At 38.0% G+C, this 27,235-nt stretch overlaps 1 protein-coding gene across 2 annotated transcripts; it reads left to right on the top strand.

The window, feature by feature from the left end:
- On the top strand, positions 1–26,922 carry LOC143847333 (uridine/cytidine kinase UKL1, chloroplastic-like). 2 transcript variants are annotated; one of them, XM_077356129.1, is made up of 15 exons: positions 1–149; positions 465–846; positions 1,530–1,621; positions 4,910–4,979; positions 7,403–7,521; positions 11,828–11,924; positions 14,358–14,437; positions 15,949–16,092; positions 16,183–16,266; positions 16,401–16,461; positions 16,971–17,031; positions 23,152–23,245; positions 23,345–23,417; positions 26,419–26,501; positions 26,580–26,922. In XM_077356129.1, exons 2-15 carry the CDS (start codon positions 663–665, stop codon positions 26,724–26,726), a joined length of 1,389 nt encoding a protein of 462 aa, XP_077212244.1. In that variant the 5' UTR covers positions 1–149; positions 465–662; the 3' UTR covers positions 26,727–26,922. The 2 variants fall into 2 exon arrangements, with proteins under 2 accessions (XP_077212244.1, XP_077212243.1); XM_077356128.1 differs by having other exon boundaries at positions 2–149; positions 15,898–16,092.
- The last annotated feature ends 313 nt before the right edge of the window (positions 26,923–27,235 follow it).

Genomic DNA, 27,235 nt, shown 5'->3' with positions numbered 1-27,235 from the left:
GGAAGCTGGGTTACGCAAGACCCCACCAGATATATTAAAGGCTAGGTTCTACACAAGCACTCTTACTCCCTCCTTTTCATGTGCGTGTGGAAAGACAAATTCCCCAATTGATTCCCTCGCAATCCATCCTTTTGCTTTGCGTGTAAAAGGCATATTCGCTCCTTGGGAGCTGCTAGAAACCATAGTTCAGAACCCGATGGTGAAGCTTGGCAAAAAGTCAAAAACAAAAAAAAAAGAAGAGACCCGCGCCCTCTTTTTGTTTGATGCTTATGCTTTTGTGCCATCTGTGACCTCGATCGTTGTTTATGTGAGTGTGTTTGTTATCTCTTCTTAGTTAGCCCGGGTTTGGGCATGTATTTTGCAGCTTAATTGTATCACTCTTTTCTATCTATTTCTGGTTGGGGTCCGCCTAACCCCAAATTACCCATCAAAAAAAAAAAAAAAAAAAAAAAAAAAAAAAAAAGGCATATTCGCTCGCAAACACCCCCGCAGCCCTCCTATTTACTGCCACCGTAAAAGGCAAATTCCCAAAATCTCATCTGCGTGTAAAATACAAATTCTCAAATTCCTCCTCTCCGATCGCCCATAGAAAGCTTACAAAAAGGGGAAGGTTGTTCTCGAGTGAAGTGAGAGTCGCGTTTTTTGCAAAAAAATAAAATTTGATGATGGATTACGTAATGGAGGCAGCTTCGGGACCTCATTTCTCAGGCCTCCGTCTCGACTCCCTTCTCGCCTCCCACTCCCCCACTCCTTGGATGAACCACATCTCCGGGTCAGGCGCTGATGATTCTTCCTCTTCTCCCAACCCTCATCAAAACGAAGCCTCCAAACAACCTTTCGTCATCGGTATAACCCTAACCCTAACCCTACCCTCTCTTTTGTATTTTACATCATTGTAGATGTGGGTTTTTTTTTTTTGTTTAATCATCTACTCTTCCTAATGCGGGTCGGGGACTCGGGTGCTTAAGAGGGAAGAAGAAGACAAATAGGATTCAAGAACACAACAAGAGAGGAAGAACCAAAATGGGAGCAGTGCACAACCCAATTGATATTCCATCAATTACATAAGTTTATCAACATCCAAAATCCCCCCTAAAGATGGATTCTAACCCTTTAAATAAAAGAAAACTAAAGAAAATTTGTTCAACTTCTCCACTAGCTAACTTAGGGAACTCACTAACTTTGACTGTTTTGGGAACCCACAGACATAGTCCACTAAAACTGCCGTAACTTTCTAACCACTTGGCCAAATTTCGAGCACAAATACTTGTTGGAAAGATCTCAACGAGACCTACCACTTTGTAGTTTACCATTTTGCATGATTCTGCCATTTAATAGCCCAAAAACTTGGTTGAAAATCGGTCAGAAGCTTTAATGCTGGTATGCACCTTGGAATTCCACCAAAGCCACCTAAGCATGACGTGGCTGCCATGTTGGCACTGTGTCACTTCCCAACTATATGGGTTTCTCTCCTTTTTAATTGAGCAGATTTTTTTTTAAATTTTTGTTGTTTTTGTTAATGTTTATAGGAGTTTCGGGGGGTACTGCATCAGGGAAGACAACAGTATGCGACATGATCATTCAGCAACTTCACGATCACCGAGTCGTTCTTGTCAATCAGGTATATTATATTAATCTTTCCTTTTATTAAATAGTTAATATTAGACTAGTAAGTTTTTTCTTACGATGTTTCTTTGATGGGATCTGCTAGCAATTTTGCGGAAAGCCATTTCTTTTATATATTATTTTGGTAATATCCATATTTAAGTAGGTGTGTCAAAGAGATCTACACAAAATTACAAGTTTTTTGTTTCTTGCTTTTTGTTTCTTTTTTGGATTTTGCTTATCTATATAATGCGATGACATGAGGAAGGACAAAGATTTTTGGAATGTTATCTATGAAGAGAGCCTTGGCTCTTTCACTTGGTTCAAGGAGATTGACTCCTTCAGGTGTTATATTGGAGTTTTTCTTGTTTTAGTTGCTCTTTGTGTGATCTCCATCTTGTGTTACTGCTCGACGGCCCCTGCATCAATTATGGCGTTATCTTCATTTCTCAACTTTTAATTTGGTAATCTAATGGGCATGTTTTGTATTATCTTCTGAAAAAACTTAGAGAACAACTGAGCAGAGCATTTGATATTCTTCCTGGCAGATTGAGCGTGTCAGTTGGCTGTCTTGCACTAAATTTGGCAATTGTATCTGTTTTTTATGATTCTTGAATTTAACTTAATTATGGACTACAATTTTATTAAATTCTCATATTTGCGTATGGAAAAAAATCCTGTCAAATGTTTATGTACTGAAATAAATTAAATAATGGAAGCGTGTTTGGTAATTCTATGCATTGTCGTCGTTAGGGACATGAGTTTGTGCCTGTCTCTTCAGTTCATCTGTTTGGTATTAAGTCAGTTAATCTCTGTATTTCATGATTAAAAAGAATGCCGTTGGATGTAATTCAATGGTTTGCTTGGAAAACTTCATCTAGAGTTACTCGATTGCCTCTCACAAGTAGCGTTTTTTTTTTAAATGCTCACCCTAACAGGCTTATGGTCAACGAGGCCAAAAATGTCACACATCCCTAAGTTCTACATTTCCACCGATGTTTTGAAAATTAGAATCAAATTGTAAACCATATCAAGGGTTGACTCGTATCAGATTATAAATTGTACAATTCATTCATATATATATATATATATATCTAAAAATATAAAAGCTATAGAAATAAACTAAAGAATACTAAAATAACCAAGTATTTGACGGTGTGGCAAAATCGTCTTACTGGATATTTATCAAGATCATTGCAACGGTCATTTCTTGGGCTAGAAGCCTTCCTCTGTTTCATTTTGTCTCAGCGTATGATCTATGGGAAGGTTGGCAGATTATTTGCAAGGAGGGGGTTAGCAAAGTCAAAATTAATCAATCCTGGCTCCCTCCTCCAGATGGGATGTTAAAAATGAATTTCGATGGATCATCTCTTGGCAATCCTGGTGATGCAGGGATTGGGGGTTTATGCAGAGATTCCAAGGGGGATGTTCTCTGGGCTTTCTCGGGCCCCATTGGAGTGGCAGACTCTAATGAAGCGGAAGTGAGAGCAGTTCATTGTGGGATTAAGTTTTTGGATAATTCTGTGTTAGATAAGGTGATAGTGGAAGGGGACTCCTCTAATGTTGTTCACCGGCTTCTGGGTGCGGCTTCTCCTCCGTGGCGGTTTCTATCTTTCTTCGAGGAAATTGATGATATAGTTCTTGACTCGTCTATAATGTTTAAGCATGTGAGGAGATCTGCTCATTCAGATGCTGACTCCCTAGCAAGGTATGGTGTTTTTAGGTCTAGTCTGGAGCGGTTTGATTATCTCCCACCTTGATTTTGTATTTTCTTTTCTTTCTCTTTCTGTAATTTGTTTTGAACCATCTCGGTTCGCCTTTTAATATATTCTCATTTTATCGTCTAAAAAAAAAAGTATACTAAAATAGCCAATTATTCATTTTCCATCCAAATAGAACAATTTAACTAGAAACCACCATGATTAGCTATTCAATATCATAATACGAATTATTTGCTAATAAACTTGTCATATACCAATGATCTATTTCCCATCCAAACACATGCATCTTGTAAAAATAATAAAAGGCACAATATCATGTCAATTCTTAAAGTCTCAAACATCAAATGGCAACTGTCAATTATAAAAAAAATGGTAAGCCGTCGAGAGGGTTTTCAAAGGCTTTTAATGCCCTAAGGAGATGTGTTCATTTCGAAGAAACACCCATTTCCTTCTATACAAAACTTAATTAGGACAAATCTCATGAATCATACGATTTATGATCTAATAATAAGTTTCAATCTGTTAGAAATGGATTCTCCACTAGGGAGCTCCTCATGTATATGATGTATATATAGGCCCCAAACAGGGCAACAATGTACAAAGACTACAATACCCTCTAATATGGAGGTAATGCCTAAACTACCCTTGTTATTCAACATAAAATTGCATGATTCACACAAATTAAGATTCAATAATGGGTTTCATATAAAAATCCATTATATTTGATTTTAATAGTAAGATTTGAATCGTAAATCCTAAGATTTTCAAAACAATGTTTCCCACTATTTAAAAAAATGTTCTTCATTTGCCTGAGTCCGTCTTACTGACCTAGTTATCTTCCATATTCATAAGTGCCACCTCAACGATTGCATATAACGATCTAATCAAAAGAATTCGGGTTGCTCAAGCATTTCTAAGCGGGCGCGAGTGCAAAAGTGAGTGCTGGGCTCACCTGCATCATATATGGTAAATGATGCAAGGTGCTGCTGAAGGCATTTGAAGGGAAGTTATGTCATTTTTCCACCCAGTAAAACTCATTCACGTGGCTCATCAAATCCTGCTTAGAAAGTCCCGACGGAAGGGCATCAGATACACATCCATTCCTGGTTGCCTGGATGTTATTTTACGTTTTGTTCTATTTCTATTTTCAGTTGCCGTCATTGGTTTTGTGTTTTCTCTCATCACTTTAGTATCATTTTACATGTACAACTCTGCAATTGTCATTGTCAGCTTGCAACAATTTAATGATCTTGTATATATGATGTTTACATCTCATACCATTTTCTTTGCACATAATTCTGAAACTAATTTGATTCTAATTCTGATATATTTCTCCAAACCACTGAGGTTTGGGGGTTCAATGATTTGTGCACGGGCCATGTGCTCCAAATTTAACTTTGATGATAAATCGATAAATAAATAGAGCCCCTCTTTACTTCTGAATAAGTTATTCATTTCTATGATATCGTAAATCATGTTCTCCTAGTTATTAATTATTTAAGATTAAGTTTCTTCTTCCCCTTCAAATTCACCTTGTGATAAAGCTTCTCATACATATATTTTGTTACATGGTAATTTTATAGGATTCATTCTACCGTGGATTGACTGCCGACGAATCTGAACGTGTCCATGAGTACAATTTTGATCATCCAGGTAATTCATATTAGCATACACGAGTACTTTTAGTTTGCATTAGAATTATTTTATAACAGGGAAGAAAATATTGTTCATGTATTGAATAGATAATTAAATCATAAAAGAAGCTGGAAGGAGGTTAGTTTCACCATCAAAAAATGGTTCTTTTTCTTTTTTTCTATTAGCGTAGAATACATCCCCCCCCCCCTCTCTCAGTTTTAAGCCTGTTTCACAAGGATGATGAGGAGCTTCAAATTGATGAAAATTCCGCCACCACATTGGGGCACACCTTATTTTTGATGTCAACAGTTGTATGGATGATGTTGGCATCTTGACTCATGTATGACAATTTCCAAAATTATGTGGAGAGGAATGAGTTGTTTTTTCTTCTAAATGAAAAAACATAAAAAAAAACTCAATAATGGAATTGCTAGTAGTTTCAAATCTTGAATTTATGTTTGCAAGTGTTTATGTGGATGAAATGGAAAGTATTTGAGTTGTTTTTGGACCTTAGTTTGCCCCAGCTGATCTAAATTATTTGGAAGGAGTTACAATGGGGAAAATAGGAGATATTTCTCAAGAAAAAAAAAAGAAGGGGAAAATAGGAGATAATTAACATAGATGCACTAGTTCAAAGTGGAGTGTTTAAAATGTCATATTTAGTGTACACGGTAGTTTTGAAAAGTGGTAGTATTATTTCATGATTCAAGGGTAAATTTGTTATTTCTTATAATTTGTGTTGGAAAATTAAGACAATTATTATATAGGTTGGAATAAGTCTGTCACTTATCAAACCAATGTTTAAAACACTACAAGTCAATTGTCCATTTGCCCAAGTTGACTCCCTTTTTACCCTTTTTTTTTAATGGCTCCTTTGTACCTTAGATAAGTCCTCATCCGTGTTATTCCCTACCAAGTCTATCAAATTCAAAACTCCTTGACTTTCCCAATTTAATGAAAATTGGACTGAGTCAACCCTCCTTTACATTGGCCGAGTTCTCGGCCGAATTTTTAAACGTTGTATCAAACAATTCTTTTTCTTCTTTTATTCCATGGAGTATCAGTCAGAATTCTTTCTACTTGGTTTTTTTTACTTATTGCGATTTTAATTTTAGATTCTATTATAGAATTTCTTGAAGCTGTTATGTAAGAAACATATAGTGCTTGGGAGACAATACCCCCACACTCCATTGTTTTGATATTGACACTCCTCTGTTTATGTTAAGCTTCTCTAATTGGCTGTTGATAGCCTTTTGTGAATTGCAATAACCATTGAAAAAAGTGTAATAAAGAGAGAAATACCGATACCAAAATTAGGTGGATATAATCTACCATAATTTTTTTATTCTTAGTGATTGAACAATAGGCTCATAAACTATTTTATGTCCATTTTAATTTTATATATATATAGGGGAAAGTGATTGTGAGCGGCCCCTCATATAAGCTTATATGAGGTGACTGCTAAAAACATGGTGGGCCCACATTTTTGGGGTGATCCGAGCCGGTCATTTGATAGGCCCTGACGTAGATAGGGGGTGCCCAAAAATCAGCTCCATAGGATCATCCCAACCCTACTAACTGTGGGATTGAAAGAGGGGGAAATGGGTGGGTATAAATTTGCCCACTTACCCGTCCATTTTCCCCTCTTTCACCTTCACAGTACGAAGGGTTGGGATGATCCTATGGAGCTGATTTTTTGGGCACCCCTTATCTACGTCAGGGCCTATCAAATGACCGGTTCGGATCACCCCAAAAATGTGTGCCCACCATGTTTTTAGCGGTCACCTCATATGAGCTTATATGAGGGGCCGCTCACAATCACTTTCCCCATATATATATATATATATATATATATATATATATCAATTCATGACTTTACTTTTACATTGTATAAAGGCTTTTAAGATTGTTTCTCTTTCTACATATTTCTTACTCCTTAAAAATGCGGAAGTTCGAGCCATCCACCAAGGAATTTAATTTCTGCGAAGTGTACACATGAGTAAGGTGGTGGTAGAAGGGGACTCTCTCAATGTCATAAGGTGGCTAAGAGATTCTCATTTGGTACCTTGGAGATATGCAGCTCTATTCGATGAGATTCAGGACATGATTGGAACCTCTTCGATATCTTTCAATCATATCAGGCGGACAACAAACGGAGAGGCGGACAAGCTTTCTCGAGAGGGGGTACATAGGGAGAGAGTAGAGCTTTTCGATTTTCTCCCTCCATAGCTGCTAGCGTTTTTGTCTTTATTTCTTCTCTATTTTTTGGCTCTATTTGCCCTTTCCTTTGTATCCTTTCGGGACCTCCTCCATCTTCAATTTTTTAATGAATTGATCCTTACCATTCAAAATAAATAAATAAATGCTTTTAAGATTGTTTCTCTTTCTACATATTTCTTACTCAAAAAATGCTTTTAAGACACCTAGTAGTTTCTTTGCAGATGCATTTGACACCGAACAACTTCTAGAGTGTATTGAGAAGCTCAAATGCGGGCAATCTGTCAATGTTCCTATTTACGATTTTAAGAACCATAGACGATGTTCTGAAAGTTTTCGGAAGGTACAATTCTATGAATATGCATTTTTTTAATCAATCTGACCATGAAATAAATTTCATTGTGCTTCTGTGCCACACGAAAGGTTAAAAAAAGAATCTTGTTTGTCATTCTGGTTTATTCATCCGTTAATCATGTATTATTTGTATGTAGAATGTACTTTTTTTGAGGTCATGTAAAGGAAAGAATTCATATGTTGAATACTTGAGACGTAGAATTAATGAAACCATCTAGATCTGTTAATTACAGAAGACATGAAAACTTTCAATGAATAATGTTGAGAACAGATTTCTTGATGAAACTATGGAAGAACATTGAGATTAAATTCCTCTCTTTAAAATAAGTTGACTAATGTAGCGGGAGCATACACTTCTAGTTTTTAATGTTTTACATACTATGAACAAAAAATGACCCAGGTTTATCCATCAAGAGGTACCATACTAGGCCTTACAGATTAAGACAAGCATGAAACATCCAACTCTTCTCCTTATGGAGTGATCTTTGCTCTATGGTAATGTACACCTCTGCAAGTTCTAGTATCTTAAAGGGAGATTGCGTTTCGATGCCTTGGAGGAGGAGATTGCGTTTCTAGGCTTTTGATCTTTTGCAAAGACGACTCTTCTGGTAAGTCATTGAACCAGGCCTTACAGAGTAAGACATAAGCATGAAACATAAAATGAATTATCCATATGGAGAGATCTTTGCTCTACGGTATTGTAAACCAATGTTACTGGGGTCGCCCTCCCACCTTCTGACCGGTGATCCATGGTCGCATGACCCCAAACGTGGGTTGTTTGCAACCCGTATCGTCCAAAATGGCTACCCGTGTGACCCGCGGGAAAGGAGAGATGCATAGAGAGAGGTCAAACTTGAACCATCAAAGTTAAGTTTCAGCAGCCCAAGGCCGGAAGACCACCGGGTATAACTAGCTCGGTGAGACTCTGAGGGATCTCCGGCTTCAAATGTACATGTCAAAATTTGGGGCCAAGGTGGAGTCATCTCTATTTTTTTCGAGTAAGATCTCTGCTAGAGCACCATTGAATCATCTTGCGGACTGCGCGGAGAGTATCTAGCAGAGAAACCATGGGAAAAAAGGTAACATCGCTACAAGGCCATGAAGCAGAGAGAAAGTCAGTGCATCACTTATTCCAACATGCAATTATTCAATTAATTTGTCCTATGAAGCTTTGCCCAAACACAATGACTGTAATCAGAAGGAGCTGATGGCCGATGGGCAAGCTTGGGTTGAGAGGTTGCACTGGGCTACAAGGGCCCAGGGGAGGGCTCGCAAGGCTCGACCTTGGTCCAAGCATGTCGTCCCAGGCGGCAAAGAATCCAGCCCCAAGCCCAAGGTGTCCTTGTTAGGCCCAAGCCTAGGATGTCTTCATGCTGTAGCACTGAAAAGCTCCTCGATTTTCGGTTGTCTTGAACAACTAAAGTAGCTGAGAATCCTGTAAAAATATTTGGTGGCTCGGCAGTTTCTAGAGCTAAGAAGGAAAGAGAGGTCACGTCTTCTTGATTATCTCCCCAGGGCTCATCTCCGATGCTTCTGCTGACAACAGGTAGAAAGGGGTTTGAATTTGAAATAGGTCTGCATCGGGTCATCCCTGTACATTGCGCTTTGGTGATGCGATATCAACAACTCTGTTGCGATCATCCCTCTCACGAATCCTTGGTGGGCTCTCTAGGGTCAATTGGTCGTTTGAGGGGCAAATGACGACGGACCATGGGTGTACGACCTCCGGAGAAGGTACCCTCCTCAGCTCCTCCTAGCTGGGTTGACTGCTGATTGCTGAGGGTTGCCGTTGGCTCTGCCTTGGCTGGTTGGACCGGCCTTCGGCCTCCTAAGAGTCTCGACTCGACTCTCGAGGCTGTGACCGTGAGAGGAGCAAATCTTCCATGGAGGACGCTCGACTCGCAACCACCCAAAACGTCTCAGAAGCGACGGTCACTGGACTCGTTAGTGCAAATTCTAACAATGACCATGATAGCACTATTGATGTAAGGCAATGAACTACCGTCTACCCGAGCTGCCGAGCCTACTGCCGGCCTCCCTGAAACTGTTAGTGTGCAAGGCATGCGGCGAAACTCTTGTGAGTTCCTACCAATCAACCTGAAGCATCTTTGAGCATCTTTGATTCCAGAGGACAAGGTCATTGAAAGGGGATCTTGGTTTGTTCTTCCAAGTTTCAATCAACTCTTCCAGGTTTTACTCGTCTGGAGGGGTGATTAATACTTCAAAGTTATCCATATGACGAAGATTGATGATCTCGTCAATGGCACTAGTACAGGACAACCACACTTTAAGAATCTGGATCGTCCCAGTCCAGTGGTACGCCATCTTTCCCCATATTCCGTGATTGAAATCCGGGGTAGGTTGTAGACTAAGCGTTCATATTCCTTCATCCAGCAAGAGGAGTCGAGTAAGTGGCTGGTGTTGGTCCTATTTACTTTTGACAGGATCAACAATCTAATTTTGAGGCAAGGAACCAACCGGCCCGGACATGGTCTTCCGCTTGGAGTGGCCAGAAAGCAGAAGAGGTGCCATGGGAAGGTTTTCCGAATCTCCCCACATCTCCAACAAGCTGTGTGGTGTTTGAAGTTGATGTACTTGCATTTATGACACCGCCGATCTCCCAAGTTCATGTCCCTTTGTTCCTTCTCAGCCTTCTCATATCTCCATGCCTCCTTGATTTGAACAACGCCCCATCACCAATCTTCTTTATCTATAATCTCTTCCTCCCATTCAGACTCTCCCCCAAAACTTCCTCAACTGAGGTTGAGACTATCAGTGGAGCCTTCCGGATTGCTTTTCCTTCTCCCATCTCTCTCCACCGCCATCATAGTCCTAACCCAAATACAATGCGTTGTGGGATTTCTAAGCCTTTTGCTCATTTGAACTTGCCTCAACCCCTCTATCTTCCGTACACCTTAGCGTACTATTTGATTGATAACCAGTGCTTGTTAATTATCTACTGACTCATCCACTTATTCAGTGAGTCATTGGTTGCGACTCTTTAAGGTCACTATTTGATTGATAACTAGTGCTTATTAATTATCTACTGACTCATCCTCTTATTCAGTGAGTGATTGGTTGTGACTCTTTAAGTACCTTGCCCAATGTTACAAAGTTCTAGTAGAGAGTTACTAGATCTCATGAGTCAAACGCTCTCTCACACACACACACACACGCACACACACACACACACACACATATATATATATATATATATTTTTTAAATAATTATGAAGACTCACATGTTAATGCATGTAATCTTCATCTTTATCAAATAATGCCAAAAAACCTATGATTTGTGGACACTTAACACAAGTGTCACGTGTCGACACAGCAAACCCCCAAAATTTAGAAACGGGGACACTGCTAAAGTAGAAAGTACATATAATCATAATTTGTTGATATGGATTTGTGTGTCGAGTTTTGACATGGATATAAGTTATCTGACACGGCAACATCTTAAAATCTAGAAATGGTGACATGTATATACACATAGAATTATTGATTATTATACAAATACGTGTCCACACACCCACATTAATTCTAACACTCCAAGGAATTCACTTAAAAGTGTCCAAAGGAGTGTCGACATGTGTGGACATGTATGCCATGTCGGATACGGCAGGACATGTGTGCCATGTCGGATACGGCAGGACACGTGTGCCATGTCGGACACTGCAGGACGCGTGTGTCGGCAATAAATTCAAAGTGTCTGGTAAATCATAGCAAAAAACTTACGACGTTTTAATATATTGAAAAGAAATATCATATTGTTATTTTTCTTATCAACTAGGGCTTGCAAGGTCCCTCAAAACTTTACAGAACTCCAACATATCTGTAAGTTTTGGTTCATGTGATGCAATGATTTAACTCTGAGAATTGAGAACTGAGTTTTATTTTGCCCCTGCCTGAATGGAAGCTGCATTGACACAATTTTCTTCAAATTTTGTGTCTCCTTTTTTCTAAAGACTAAATTCATGCCAACAAATTGGGTAAAGTCTTTCAGATTCTAATTTTTTTGAACATCCAACGATGCTTGCATTTTTTTTTCTATGAACAATTATGCTTGCATAGTCTCTCAGGAGTCATGCATTTTGTTAATTTTCCCCGGACCAATGCATCTGGCCATTGACTTTGCTCTTAAATTTGATTTTAAAAGCAAATGGTGTAAAAATTAAACTTTGTATGATATTTGAAAAGTTATTGTTTTTTAGTTTAAACATTTATATTTTCTAGAAATCTTTGTATAAGGCAATGAAAAAGCTCTTTAATCTTACCCATGTACCCGTTGACAGGTTAATGCATCTGACGTCATTATTTTGGAGGGCATTCTAGTTTTCCATGACCATCGAATCCGAAATTTGATGAACATGAAGATCTTTGTTGACACAGGTCTTGTTCTTATCTTTATCTTGTTCATTCTAGACTGTAATCATCGTGGTTTCATATGAAAAATGTAACTTTGACATTATGGTTCATATAACTTGCATTTATTCAGTTATAAGTTATATGAACCATAATGCCAAAGTTACATTATGGTTCATATAACTTGCATGTTTTCTATGTTTGTGGTGTTTACAGGATGTAATATATGGCATCTCAATAGAAATCCATTTATGTCGACATATGTTCCTTAGTGTATGATCCTTTACTTATTCCCTGCTAATCGTTCCACGTTGTGGTGTTTGAGGGATCTAATATATGGCATCTGAGCCGAAATCCATTTATGTGGACTAAATGTTCTCCTATTGTAGGATCCTTTACTTATTACCCGCTAATCGCTCCATTTTGTGGCTCCTTTTCTCGGTATGAGGTTTTGTGAGTGCAGAGAGGAAAGCATTGATGTCATTCTTTTCTTGATGATACATGTGTACTAAGGCAGTATTTATGTTATTTACTGAGGTTTCATGAGCTCCACATCGGAAATCATGTGCATGATGGATATTTATTCTCTAACAAGTCTGAAGGGCTGCATTACTTTACAAGTATCTAGTTTGTTAATTCGGTATAATGTGAAGACTGTTTGGCAAAGGAAGTTGGTGGATCAAGATCTTGTTTTTACTGGTGCTCATGGGAGAATTGGGCGTGGGGTGGGGGGGCGTTCTTTGTATTTTGAATCTAATGTTATTTGGTGAGTGGTCCTATTAGTTTTCTAAATGGTGTATCTTTGGCTCTTTTGGAAAGGTAATAGTCATCAGGTCAGGTTTTTCTTTCTTCTGGCCTTAAGTTGGAGTAGCTCGTTGGGCCATCTCAATGATGGAGAGAGGAGTCAGTTTTCATTTAAAAAAAGATATTAGTCATTTAGGTTTGATTATCGATTGCTTCCTCTTAGTTGTACGGGAATACCTCTAGATATTTGACTGTCATTTCCAGCCCACTGATCTGACGGTTGAGATCGTTCAATTAGAGGGTCTTTTGACTGGAATGCACAAGATGTAAAAGAAAGTGAAGCTTTGTTGGGAATTTCAATTTTAATGGACATGCAATATAATTCTATTTGCCTTTCCTGTAAAGGTTATATTTTCCCTTTTTCCTCTAAAAACTTTTCACCTCCCACAAAAAATTGGAAGGATTGTGAATATGAACACTAATAGCCATTTTTTTTTAATGATAACACTAATAGCCAATTTTTTACAAAATACAGTGGATCATTTGCGCAACTGACATATGTTGATTATTGATCATTGTGCCCTTTGTATTGGGGCAAGTGAATCAATGAATCACATGTTTTATGTTTATCCGTTGCAGATTGGCCAGGAAAGTGTGGCGTAGAATCTTGGGTAGGTTTGGTCTGGCTTGGGTACTCTCAGCCTCACTCATAGACCTCTTGGAGTGTTGGTCTGTTGTCCACTTGTCCCCTGTAAAAAAAGGAAAGATCCTTTGGGAGGGAGCCTTGCTAGCCACGATATGGGTTTTATGGAAGGTGGGAAATGTTATTGTATTTAGAGGTCTGGTGAAAAATGTTCACTTATTATTTTTGAAAGTGATACCTTTCACTATTTCTTGGGTGAGGACCATACCTCGTTTTAGGTTTGTCTCCGCATTCAATCTTTGGAATGGGTGGAAGGAGATTTGATTCAGTTCAGAGTAGGGGATATTGATATCGCAGGAATGGGTTCTGCCTGATCCAGACTGGTTGAAGTTTACCTTTGATTGATCTAGTCTGGGGAATCGAAGGCTAGTAAGAATTGGCGGTTTGCTTTGAGATGAGAGCGGAGTAACGAGATGGGCTTTCTCGCCCCATAGGGATCACTGATTCCAATGAGGCTGAGATTAGAGCGGTTCATCGGGGTACTACACTATTGGAGAGAGGCATCGTGGATAAAGTGATTGTGGAAGGAGACTCCTTCAACGTTATAAGACTGCTCAAGGGGTCTCATGCCTTTCTCTAGAGATTTGCTCCTTTGATGAGTTGTAAGATGGAGTGGAAGGGTCCAATATTTCCTTCCATCATGTTATGCCGATAGGCTTGCTAGAGCAGAGGTATCAAGGAGAGCTTAGTGATGTTTGATTGTCTCCCTCATTGAGTTCTTTTGTTTTTTCTACCTTCTTGAAGATCTTCTCTATTGTTTGGTTATGTCACCTATTTATTTTCCTTTTCCTTCCTGTATTGACCATCTCGGTCGCCGGTTTTCCCCTCATCAATAAAATTTCATGCCATTCAAAAAAAGAAAAAGGAAAAACTAGTAGCCAATTATTATCCAGCAAATAGGATATCTGCCAGAAGCTTTGCATATGATAAACTTATTTTGTCGCTTTATCTTATTCAATTCTTTTATGCATGTGCCTTTTGTCCTTATTAGCTTCATTTCTTATTTTATCTAGATGCTGATGTGAGGCTTGCTAGAAGAATAAGGCGGGACACAGTTGAGAGGGGTAGAGATATAAACTCAGTCCTTGAACAAGTAAGTAGAGTGATGATAGAAGGTTGTTTTTTTTTAACTTATCCTGCAAATTGATTGATTATGATGCATTTTGATCAACCAAGTCACAAATTATTCTTTTTATGTTCCCTTTACCTTGGCAATTCTTGTATGCGTACAAGTCAATCCATCAATAGTGGGCGACATCAACCATTTGGATACTGACATCAGAACTATGGTCATATGGTAACTGCTAGGCCTGCAACTTGGGTCGGTTCGGGTTGAGTTTTTGCTAAAACATGGATTTGAATCAACCCTAACCCAACCCGATTTTACGGTAAAAACTCAACCCGAATTCCAAAAAATCAACCCGAGTTGCACCCTTAATAACTGCGAGGTGGTTTATGCTCAGTCTATTATTTTCTGCCCTATTTATGTTCTATAGGTAGTTTTGGGGACTATTTTATGCTATGATCTCCAATGATAGAGTATTTAAAATTGTTGTTGGATATGCTCCATTAATCATCTTGAACTGATTCTTGTTTTAGTAGATACCTGTATCCATGTCCGATTATCATAAGATTAGATCTATGGCTATGGTTTTGCATTGGTACCATCTTGAGATGAAGAGGGATTTTGTGCAAAGTAGGCATATTTCTTTTGCTCTTGATAACTAAAGAAATACCCAACATATGCAACGATTTACATACGTCCTTTTAAAAAGCTTTTTGACAATTAATATTTTAGTTATGCAAATTGGTTTGACTATTTTGAGAGAGAGAGAGAGAGAGAGAGAGAGAGAGAGAGAGAGAGAGAGAGTTTTAAATTTCCACCAAACCAACAAGAAACTCAACTCAACTAAGCCTTTGTCCCAAACTAGTTGGGGTCGGCTAATGAATCCTTTAGAAAATTTTCAAGAAGAAGGTGAAAGGATCTACCTGGTTCAAAATGACTAAATTACCAATATTGAAAGGATCTACCAAACCAACATGAAACGTATTTACTAAATTTTTAGACATGCGCAACAGCGCGTCACTAGGTGTTCGATGTTGTTAAACCATTACAGGTGGTATTTTACAAGATTTTCACTGAAATTTCCATTCGAACCCGAAATGTTTCTATTTCCATCATGACCAAAACACATACTGAAACGAGAGAGAGAGAGAGAGAGAGAGAGAGAGAGAGAGAGAGAGAGAGAGAGAGAGAGAGAGAGAGAGAGAGAGAGAGATCTATTTAGTGTATTTTTTTCCAGCGTTGTTGTTCCCCCATTGGTTAGCATCACTCGTAATAGGAAGACTGGGTATGTTTTTTCTTTGTGGAAGTTACCAAATAATCAAACGCTGGCAAGTTGTCTCCATATTTTAAGTTTGAAAAATATGTACATTGTTTAATGTACTAGAGGATTAATTTAAAATGTTTTGTGAGTATTCAAAAATGCAACTTCCAAGCGTCTTTAGCCTTTATTGGATACCGTACTTCGTAATTATTTTATTTACTTGCAGTATGCAAAGTTTGTGAAGCCTGCTTTTGATGATTTTGTTCTGCCATCAAAGAAATACGCCGATGTAATCATTCCGCGAGGAGGCGATAACCACGTTGCGATTGATTTAATTGTTCAACATATCCATACAAAACTTGGTCAGCATGACCTGTGCAAAATCTATCCCAATGTATATGTCATTCAATCAACATTCCAGGTATCCATTTTTGTCTTTTCTGAATCTCTTGTATGGTGACTTCATTTCTTAGTATATTTACTGCGTTAATTCTGGAACCTTTGTAAGCAGATACGGGGGATGCATACACTAATTCGCGACCGGGAAATAACAAAGCATGACTTTGTCTTTTATTCAGATCGGCTTATTCGACTGGTACGCTGCCATCCTACTCTCTTTTTTCCAAATTCAGGTGCAAAAGTTGATTGTATACTCACGTGTCTGGGAATATCTTGTTGGGAATATCACTGACACGATTGCTTGCATTGACACGTTTATCAACTTGACAGGTTGTGGAGCATGGCCTTGGCCATTTGCCATTCACCGAGAAGCAAGTGATCACTCCTACAGGTAGGATAAAGATTTTTTTTTTGAATGATGGACCCTAGCAAATCCCATTTAAGAAATATATTTTTTATGTCAAAAAAAATATTTTAAGTGCATTTCTGTGTATCTAGATTTATATTTAAATATCATATATTTTGGCATACAATTGTAACCTTTCTTGATTATGATATATGCTTTAGTTTATTTTTCATCTCCTGGAGTGGTTACAAGTTTGAAGGTTTTAACATTATTTATGTGGTACACACTCATCTGCGTGTCCCCACTTTAGAATAAATGTAAATCTCTCTTGTTTCTTCTTGTTTTTTTTTTAAAAGATTAATGTACGGAAAAATGATCTACAAATCTGTCATTATCTACACTCATGAGATTGCATTATGGCAACATTTGTAATTGCCAAATACTACTTTACTGATTTCTTCATAACAAGGAATCTAGGTTTAACGACTTGCGTTACTTGTTGCCATTATGTAAATTCCACAATTCCTTGAAATTGTGTTGTTTTTCTTGTCCAGGGTCAGTGTATACAGGAGTGGACTTCTGCAAGAAATTGTGTGGTGTATCCATTATTCGAAGGTAAGCCTCAAAGCGGGTATTGGAGTAGGATCTTAATTGTGGTTACATTTAATGTATGGAATTTAAAATTAGCTTTCTTTACTGATAATCGTAGCTTCTTTTTATTTTCTACCATTTCTATGTGACCTTTCTAATACTCATCAATTTCATTCTCATTAGTATTATTCTAACCTTAAGTTCTTAATGCTTTAGCTCCAATGTGATATTTCCTTAGGGTCTGTTCAGTTGACATCTTTGTCATGGAAATGAAATGGAAACACCTAGATTTTTCTGTCAAAGCACATTGACTGGGTGTTTTGTTGCCATCTCGAGAGTTTTTTTGTTTTTCGGAAATACTTAGATGGAATCCTTGTCGGCTAGGTTGGCCTTTTGATTCCGTCTCTTTTTTCCTTTGCCCAATGATGGAAAAAGTCATCTTTTTTTCGATTTCTCCTTTTCATCGGCCTAACCTCGATCTTGCCTATCTCCATTGCCTCCATCTCCCCCGCACCTCTCTCTCTCTCCGTTGCCACCTCTAACCTTAAGTTCTTAACGCTTTAGCTCCAATGTTTCTTGCCTTAGGCTTTGTTCTGCTGCCATCTTTGTCATGGAAAGGAAATGGAAATACCTAGATTTTTCTGTCAAAATGCATTGAAAAGGTATTTTTGTTGATATCCCGAGATTTTTTTTTTCCGGAAATGCTTAGCTGGAATCCTTGCAGACTGAGTTGGCAGACCGATTCCGTCTCTCTTTTCCTTTACTTAGCACAAAAAATATCATCCTTTTTTTTTTAATTTTTCCTTTTCGGCGACCTAATCCCAACCTCGTCTATCTCCATCGCCTCCATCTTGCACTCTCCTCTCTCGCCCAAGTTGTCAGCATATGGTGGACCCCCGTGCGTTCTCTCTCTCTCTCTCTCTCTCTCTCTCTCTCTCTCTCTCTCTCTCACACACACACACACACACACACACACACACACACACACACACACACATGCACGCACGCACTGCTGCCTCTCTATCTCTCTCTCCCGCTGTCGTTCTATCTCCTGTCTTCTCTCTCCTCTCTCCTTATTGTTCACTGCCACCGCCGCCTGCCCTCTCCTCTGTCTCCCCTCTCTTTGTTCCTTCCTCGTTTTTTTCTTCGTTCCATACAACAGAACACCCATTTGTGGTTTTCTTTTCTTTTCATTTCTTTTTTTCCATGTCATTTCTTCGAGGTTTCCACTCACATTGGGCATTTCCCTATGCAGCACAACTCTATACAACAGTGTATTTGTTGTGTCTGTATGTGCTGTTTTTAGTTTGTTTTCACATGTTTGGGCAAAACATTCCGAAACATAATGGTTTTTTGCTCATTGCTTCAGTTGCTTCCATATGTTTTGGTCAAAACATTCACATATGCATTTGGGAAGTTCATTTTATGCATGAAAATGAGTCCTAGGTTGGAAAACTCCTCTTCCACCATTTCTCTTCAGACCTACTTGTAGTCTAGCAATTGTAGTGCTGAAAATAATAAAAAGAAAAATAATCATGTGATTGAAGAAGGTGGTTCATGCATTGGAGCATGTATCAAGAAATCAAACTCTTTTTTAATGGTATCGATTTTATTAAAGAAAGCCTGAAGAGGTCGTAGATCGGAATCGAGATGGTCAATATAAAGCAAAGTTGAACATGATAAATAAGCAAGAGAAATACAGGTCAATAAGCTCCAACGAAAGTTGGTTGACCCCTGATCGGGTGAGCTTGGCTGACCCTTATTCAGGTGAGCTGGTCGTCCTCCCTTTTTTTGCCGATTTCTAAGCATGGTGAAATGATATTGGGCGGCCCTCAATTCTTTCAAAAAATTCTTCAATCACGTTTGCGCATCTCCAATGAAACAGCATTGCCTTTTTTATCCAATTAATGTTATTCTTTGAACCCCTTTCCACAATGATGCGATCAAGGTCGTTTGTCTGCAACAAGTAGATGCCTGCTAAAATGGCTTGTACCTCAACAAAAGTAGCATCCGAATGCCCATGTGGTCTCGAAAAGGCCCACTTGGTATTGCCACTAAGCTCGTGAAGAAGACCCACCCGAGCAAGGATTCCCCAAACTGGAACCATCAAAGTTTAGCCCGAGAGAGAGAGAGGGAGGGAGGTTCTTCTGATATCTTTAACTACAAATATCTTGAAGTTAAGGAGGACACTAGCTCATTGGATCATCAAGAATAGAATGTGATGCTAGCAGCTGTGAACCCCTTTGAAGATTCCTTCGAAGATTTGGTTGTTTCTTTATTTTCATACGCACCACAGGACTGGTAGTATCATAAAACTCCGGAGGGCTTGTCCCCTTCTTGACCAATGGGCCAAAAACCAACAATCGAAAAGGTCATTGAGATGCACTGGCACAGTCCATGAGATTGAACGTTTGGAACACAAAAGACCAAATCGCCCAAGTACACCTGCAATGGATAAACAAATGATCTACGGTTTCTCCCTCCCCTAAAAATCGAACTTTCCATTAGCGACCCGTTTTTTTGTCTTATTGACGGTATGCTTTTAGATTAGTAGGCATTGTACCTAGTAATTTTTGTGAATATCATATATCCATAGGTTTGGCACCAAATCACTGAATCTGTGATGTAATTAGTGGTCGATTAGTAAGAGATTAGAAGTTTTTAAATTTTTTAGTAATTTTTATGTTTTTTTTTATCATAGTATGTTTTTTGTTTTTTGCTTTTTTGAGTTGAGTTGAGTATGTTAGAACATCTATAGGCATGGGTTGGGCATTCAATCCATGCCTCTATGACATTGATTAGGGGCCTACTCGTAATATTCATTTTTTTCTTATAGTCATCTATAGGCATGGGTTTGACATTCAATCCATGCCTCTATGACATTGATTAGGGGCCTAATAGCAACGTTGATTCTTTTCTTATTGTGTATTTAATGTGTTTCTATTTTTTATTTTTAAATAATATGTAACATCATCCTAGAAATTTGCCTTATGTACTAAATCCATGTCTTTATTATCTCAATTATTTGCCCCTTAGCAATCCTTTAATTACTTTTAGTTGTTGTAAGTATTTTATTCCTCTTTCTTTAATTATATGTTAAAACCTCATTGATGCTTGAATTTGGCACTAGATCATAAGATACTCATCTCCCCGTTTAAAAAATAGTTGTGATTTATGATTCATGGGGATATTAGATTGATATCTTTTGGTCTTTAGATGGACTTCTATGATCATTTGTCATTGGGCAATGAGAACTGTTTTACCCCCTCCATTACATGAAGTGGTGCGACGTTTCCCTTTTTTTTATATCATGGCCGCTAATAAGTATTTCGTTCTCTTATATGTTTAGAAGGAAGCAGATCCCACGGCCATTCGATTGCCAAATTTTTTGGGCATCAATATATATGTGTATGTGTGTATGTATGTATTTATAGATATGGGATTGGGAGGGCATAGACCTTCAATCTTAGAAATGATAGATTCAGTGGTCATTAGCTTCTTTTTTCATCACGCTTTTCAAAACTGCTTTTCTCCATAAAGAGAAAATGTGCTTGCCGTAAACGTAAGTTGTTCCAAATTAAGTTTTTGATGTCATTATCTACACTATTCCCATTTCCTTGTTGCCTCCCTTAAGGAACAAAGTTTCCTACTATTTCCCACAACATTTCTTGTTTGTACTTCCCAGACATTGATCACCCACTCTACATGACCACTGATCTGACTCCCTCCTTCATACCAAAAATCAAAAGAAATGAGATCTGAAGTCTCAGAATGCAAGGCAGCGATCATGACTATCTCACCATTTAACACTATTACCGCCCATGGCTTTGAAGATGAAATGCATAAATTTTGGATCGCTCATTTTAAGGAAGAAGAAAACCTAAATGAGACGAAGAAAAGAACATCCTACGAGGGTTGAAACATGGGTTGGGTTTTATCCGACCCGCATCAACCTGACCCGAAAAAGATCATAGGCCGGGTCTAGGAATCTCGGGTTTTAAAAAAAAAATAAACTGACCCTACCTGACCCGAGTTGCAACTTCAGCTTTTTTGCTTTTCACTTGCATCTTACGAGCATCTGAATTAACCATTATCAGTCAATGCAACAACAATAATTTCCTGGGTCCTAGACTCCTAGCGCTTCTTAACGCAAGCAGATTTTATACTGAAGATTAAACATCATTTTAATGTGGGCATGGTGCATGTACTTACATGCCTTTATGAGTTTTGATTTTTTATCATATGTGGGAGTTCTTTGGAGAAAAAACCGTTTACCAAGATGTTTTCCAAATATATAAGTTTAACTATTGGATTGGAATAGATCATGCACCAAATTCGATCATTGGAACATAAAATATGGTTGCATGTATTGCGAATGTAGAAAAACTCGACCCGATCCAACCCGATAAACTATCTTGGGTGGTCGGGGTTAGGAATCTTGGGCTTTTTTTAAAGAACTAACCCGCCCGACCCGAGTTGCAATCCTACATCCTACAATGAAATCAAAGATCATCTAATTTCATGATCTCAAAATTATGAGCTTTGGAGAACATCTATAACCAACACTGTTGTTACTTTTCCAAAAAAAAAAAAAACCAACCCTGTTGAGTATCAGATGGTCTTGGTATGATTAAAACGTAAATCTATCTTTTGAAACTTGTACTGTTAAAATGCTAATCCAACTCTATGGAAGCAAAAATAGACTCACTAATCTTTTAAAGGAAAGTAGAAGAATGCTGGTCTGATTCTTCCTTTTCCATGGGTAGTTAGTTCCAAGAAATTTGTGAATCTAGAGGAGGAAAAAACTTCTTCAGTATGTTTGAAGTGCTCTAATGATCAAATCTCCATGTTTTGAAGTCTAATCTTCACCGAGATTTGAATTGAAGGTGGCTAAGAGGGTACATGGAGTGGTGGATGATTGGGATTTGGACTACTAGTCTCTGAAAAAAGCTCTTGACCCTTAGAGGTAGACTGAGCTAGCAGATATGGTGGGAACTGTAAACAACAATGTTTCCAAGTTGATTTAAAGTGGTAAGGCGTCAAGTGCAGGAATAATATAGACTGCACGTGAGAAGAACAAGAAATAAATGTTAAACTACCAGTGACTCGAAAAGCTTAAGCTGTTGGAGAAGGCGTTATTTATTATTTTATACTTTAACACTCCCCCTCACATGCGGCCTCTCCTTCTTTGGGTTGGCCTACATGTGGCACATGTGGCCCCCACTTTTGGGTTGACCATTGCATGTGGATTTTTAACATCAAGGAGGTTTGAACTCAGGACCTTTGCTCTGATACCATGTGAAACAACCAGTTACTCCAAAAGCGTAAGCTGTTGGAGAAGACATTATTTAATCTTTTGTATTTTAATACTTCCCCTCACATGCGGCCCCTCTTTCTCTGGGTTGGCCTGCACGTGGCACATGTGGGCCCCAATTTTCGGGTTGACCATTGCATGTGGATTTTTGTCATCAAGGATGTTTGAACTCAGGACCTTTTGCTCTTATACCATCTTAAACTACCAGTGACTCCAAAAGCTTAAGCTGTTGGAGAAGGCGTTATTTATTCTTTTGTACTTTAACAATAAAAAAGGAGCTCTCCCATTAAGCACTGGCATTCAACCTATCCCTGTGTCAGGAAGCTTGAAGATGAAGGGGAAAACAGATGGAGGTAAGAAGATTTCAAACTCAGGAAGCTGCAGGAGAGAAAAAGGTTTGGAATCAAGGAGGGGTGGTATGATAGGAGTGTGTGGAAAGCTCCAGAAGAGAGCAGATCACAATGTCCTACTGTTTTAGAGTTTTACCTTAGACTGTTGGTTGGGCCTTTTCCGGCTATAAGCCTATAAGCTGCTCTGTTACAATTTTCTGATTGTTATCGACGAAATCCCTGCCAGATTTTTAAATTATGTAGCTCTACCTGATTTTGACCTTTTCAAAGAAGTCGGGATTATCACTAATACACTATTTTAGACAAACTGATTAATTGCATGCTAGACTCCATCATAAGCATCATCTTTGAAGTTCACAGAATCACAAATATACATATTTTATCTTTTCTACACTAAGAGCATGTCTTTTTGATATGGTAAGAGAAGTAAAAATTATACCATTAAAAAAAAAAGGTAAAATTATCTTTTGTCCGTTACAGTGGTGAAAGCATGGAGAATGCATTACGTGCTTGTTGTAAAGGAATAAAAATTGGGAAAATCCTAATCCACCGTGATGGCGACAATGGGAAGCAGGTGAGCTCTCCATTAAGACTCTATGCTGTGGTTTCTTGAATAATTGAGGGGTGATTGCAATTAACGTATCATGTCAAATTTATGTGGTACTGCATACAGCTCATATACGAGAGATTGCCTCAAGATATTTCAGAAAGGCATGTCCTTCTTCTCGACCCAGTTCTTGCTACAGGTAACTGTTTCTTTTTCCTTTTCTTTTTAAATTTTTTTTTATGACATAGGGTATCCCCACGCCATTTTAGGGCAGGACTGATCCCTACAGGTAATTTTTTTTTTTTTTTCATGTCTTAAATTGGAGTGTGATGCAATAACATCACGATCATTGATTATGTAGCTATATCATTTCTAAAATTGTTTAAGCATATAAATTATGGGGTAATGAAAATGAACTGAAATTCTGTTTAATATACTTCCATATTGTAAAAATTGTAGGGATCTATAATATTTATAGAAGCAAATTATAGGAAGTCATTTTTCTTCATCATCGATAAGCATGTATGTACTAGTCCGGATTGATATTTGTTTATTTAATGGTATTTTATTATTTGTCTCGTACTTTGCAATCTCCAGACAGCGTTTTGGTGTCTCTAACTTGAATTTTCTTCTGAAAACACTTGTAGTAGGAAGTTTGTTTATTGAATATGGATTATAGTGATTGTTACTTCCGACCCTTGCAGAAAAAATAATATGAAATCTATCAATTTTAGTCATGATACGGGATAAAAGGCTACGTTTCTGCAGCCATTTTTTACATATTTGCCAAAATCATAGGAAATCCAATACGCTGAAACCTCCTGTTGATGGATGGAGGGTATTCTTCAAATAGGTAGGTAGAATGGAGCTTCAGAGTAAAATATAAGGCGGAAGTATGCTGGAAAAAAATGCTAGAGATTTAGATGCCTTCGTGTTAACATATTAATATCAGTAATGAGTTGACTTGATAAACAAAACTAATTCCCTAATCTAGACCCAAGATAAAATGTGGCTTCCAAACCGAATACAGTTGCCAGGATCAAACAGGGATAGTTTCAGGGGATCCCATTGCCTCTGCAAATATGAGCAAACAAGTTTGATTGCCACTACCCAAGCATAGTTTTAAATTTCGGCTGACATCCGAAATTTCGGCCGAAATATTTCGGTTTCAAAATTTCACCGAAATCCGACCGAATGTTTTCACCCTTATTTACAAAATTTCTACTGAAATGTTAAAGATTTCCACCAAAATTACTGAATTTTCCACCGAAATGGCCGAAAGCTTATACATTTCGATGGAAATTTTTGTCAAATTTTTACATGATTTCAGCCGAAATTGCCACCGAAAGTGTCCGAATCCGAATCCGACACCAAAACCGACATTTAAAACCTTGAACCCAAGTTGGCCATCTGCCTTTTTTCGTTGTCACCATGAGTATCTTTGGGCATCAGTTGAATAAACATTGAAACCTGTCTGTTGATGGAATTCTATATTTTATATCTAATGATGTTGAGCAAAAGTTGTCATGTTGTTAAAATAACACAAACACTATATGTATTGCTCCATTTGGGGGTTGAGCCATTGTTACCAGGGTGGGAAACAAATTCGGGAAGCAAAATATGAAACGGGAAAAACGAGGATAAAATAGAGGAGAAATAATAGAAAATCGTATGAGAAACGTCTTAGGAAACACATTAAAAATGTTTCAGTAACTATAGAGAAACGTCAATGAAAAATGCACATGAAACACAAAGAAAATATGAAATATATGGTTTTGTAGATTTAAAATTTGTTAATTTTAGATATCTATTTGAATATTTGTTCTTTTTATTTTTTATTACAGTATTTGCTATTGTTTTCTTTTTCTTTGTAACTATTCCACAATTTGTTGATGTGTTTTCTTTTTTGCAAAATGATTTTCACAAGTTTCCCACACGTTTCCCACTTGTGTCATATACATTTTCTACTAGTTTTCCATACGTTTCTCACTTTTTCTCACTCGTGCAGCACATGTTTCACATAAGTTTCTCATATGTTTCCCATGCATTTCGGAAATGTTTCCCCATTTTTCATCACATTTCGGAGACATTTCCGAAACGTGTTTTAGGGGAAACCAGTTTTCCACCTGCCACAGGAGTTTTCAGCTACTATGGTTGAGCCCCTGATGAAGCACAAACCCATAGCTTCTCTAAGCTAGAAATTGGAGAATTGTGGACCTTGAGGAAAGTAAAGCGAAAGGCTCTATTTTTAATTATTTTTTATTTGAATTTTTGGAATTCTAGAGAACCCCGATTTGAAAACAGTGGAGATTGTTTGAAAGTTCCAAAGTTCCTACTGGGAATTTGGAGGTCAGTACTCAATATGTAGTATAGCTTCCTTGATCAATGCATCGGAAAAGTGGTTTCCTTTTCCATTTTCTTCGAATAAGTGGATTTGGGTGAAGGTCCCTCATGGTTATTTGTAGTTAAATCTTGATTTCTAACTCCTCTTGCTTCTGACATCTTTATCTTTCCTTTAGCTAAGGTGGTGTGGTGGCCAAGTTCCTCATGTGGAAGTCTTTTGTTGATTTGCGCTTGCTCGGAAATTTAAAACTTGTCGCATGATTCAAAAAAGAATTTAGGGGGGAGGCGATTTACCACTTTTTTCTTCATTATACTGTGGCCTATTGAACTTTGTCAGCCATCCTCATTGATGTGTCAGCCATCATCAATTTCTTTGATGTGCCTTGCATGTTTCCAATTTATGGTTGTGAGCAATGTTTTGAAAATCGAATCGTATATCATAATAGAGTCGAATCACATCGGATTGTGAATTGTATCATAAATCATAAGATTCACTCACGCGCACTCGTGTGTGCATATATATTAAAAATATTAAAAAACAAATAAAATAATTAAATTACTTTTAGTCATTTTTCATCCAAATTCAATAATTTAAATAGAAACTACCATGATTAGTTATTTAATATCATAATACGAATTTAGTGAAGAAGAAAGTTGCAGCATGTTGCTTCTCTTTTCATCGTCAATAAATGTAATCGCATAGAAAGAAAGAGGGAAGTCCAAAGACAAATGCCATTGCTTCTCCTTTATATTTTAGTTTGTTCTGAAATGATTTATGTGCCGATATTTCATTCAAAGTTGTGCCTTTAAACACATGCTATAATAGAATTCATATAAACCCTGATCGATTTATCTAGGTAACTCTGCGAACCAAGCCATCGAACTTCTTATACAGAAAGGCGTTCCAGAAAGCCATATAATTTTCCTCAACCTCATCTCGGTGAGTAAAACTCGGCTATTAATTACACTCCATTGTTTGAATCTAAGTACCTCATTTGCTTCCCTTTTACTGATTTAGGCGCCGGAGGGAATTCAGTGTGTTTGCAAACGGCATCCATCCTTGAAAATTGTTACTTCAGAGATTGACATTGCATTAAACGCGGAGTACCGTGTGATACCTGGGATGGGAGAGTTTGGTGATCGCTACTTTGGCACAGATGACTGAGGAAGATGGACGGTGTGTGTGCATTCATGCTCTGGTTTACAGTTTCTTGATTGTGATTATGTAAACCACAAACGGAAACAGATTTGAGCCTAAATTTATAAGGCAAAATTTAGTAAGCAGTTTAGATGCAGTCTTCTCAAATGAAGAATGTGTTTTGAGAACAATTCTGAAATAGCCATTTTCTTTCTATTTCTTATAGGCCACTGTTATAAAGGGTTGAACAAAACAAAGGCCCTTTCTCCTCACAATTAGTGAATTTAGGCAAAAAGGAAGACTTTCCAAATGCAATGTGGAACCAGATGGCCCAATGTAAATGTGGCACACGTACGGTGAATGGGACTTTTGGCCTAAAGGGCTACCACCAGACTATAATGGGCCTTGTTCTCATGATGGAGTAAAAGGGTGAAGCCCTTTTTGTCGATGGTTGTCGCCAAAAGAAGTACCCACTGTAGTAGGAATTTCTAGTTAACAAGGGCCTAGTGGGTTTCCAGATCTTTTCCTAAACAGCT

Source organism: Tasmannia lanceolata, unplaced genomic scaffold, assembly GCF_043159265.1.
Source record: "Tasmannia lanceolata isolate RefF3 unplaced genomic scaffold, GAP_Taslan_0.1 ptg000015l, whole genome shotgun sequence".
Taxonomy (NCBI): Eukaryota; Viridiplantae; Streptophyta; class Magnoliopsida; order Canellales; family Winteraceae; genus Tasmannia; species Tasmannia lanceolata.
Note: the sequence above shows the minus strand (reverse complement) of the source record. Positions and strands in the feature narration are given on the sequence as shown.

What these genes read in the sequence shown, in the direction of transcription:
- LOC143847333 (XM_077356128.1), top strand. Translation starts at nt 663, where the DNA reads ATGATGGATTACGTAATGGAGGCAGCTTCGGGACCTCATTTCTCAGGC. An exon ending in CAAACAACCTTTCGTCATCG is followed by an intron (nt 847 to 1,529) that starts GTATAACCCTAA and finishes TAATGTTTATAG; the next exon opens with GAGTTTCGGGGGGTACTGCA. An exon ending in TAAACTCAGTCCTTGAACAA is followed by an intron (nt 14,438 to 15,897) that starts GTAAGTAGAGTG and finishes ATTTACTTGCAG; the next exon opens with TATGCAAAGTTTGTGAAGCC.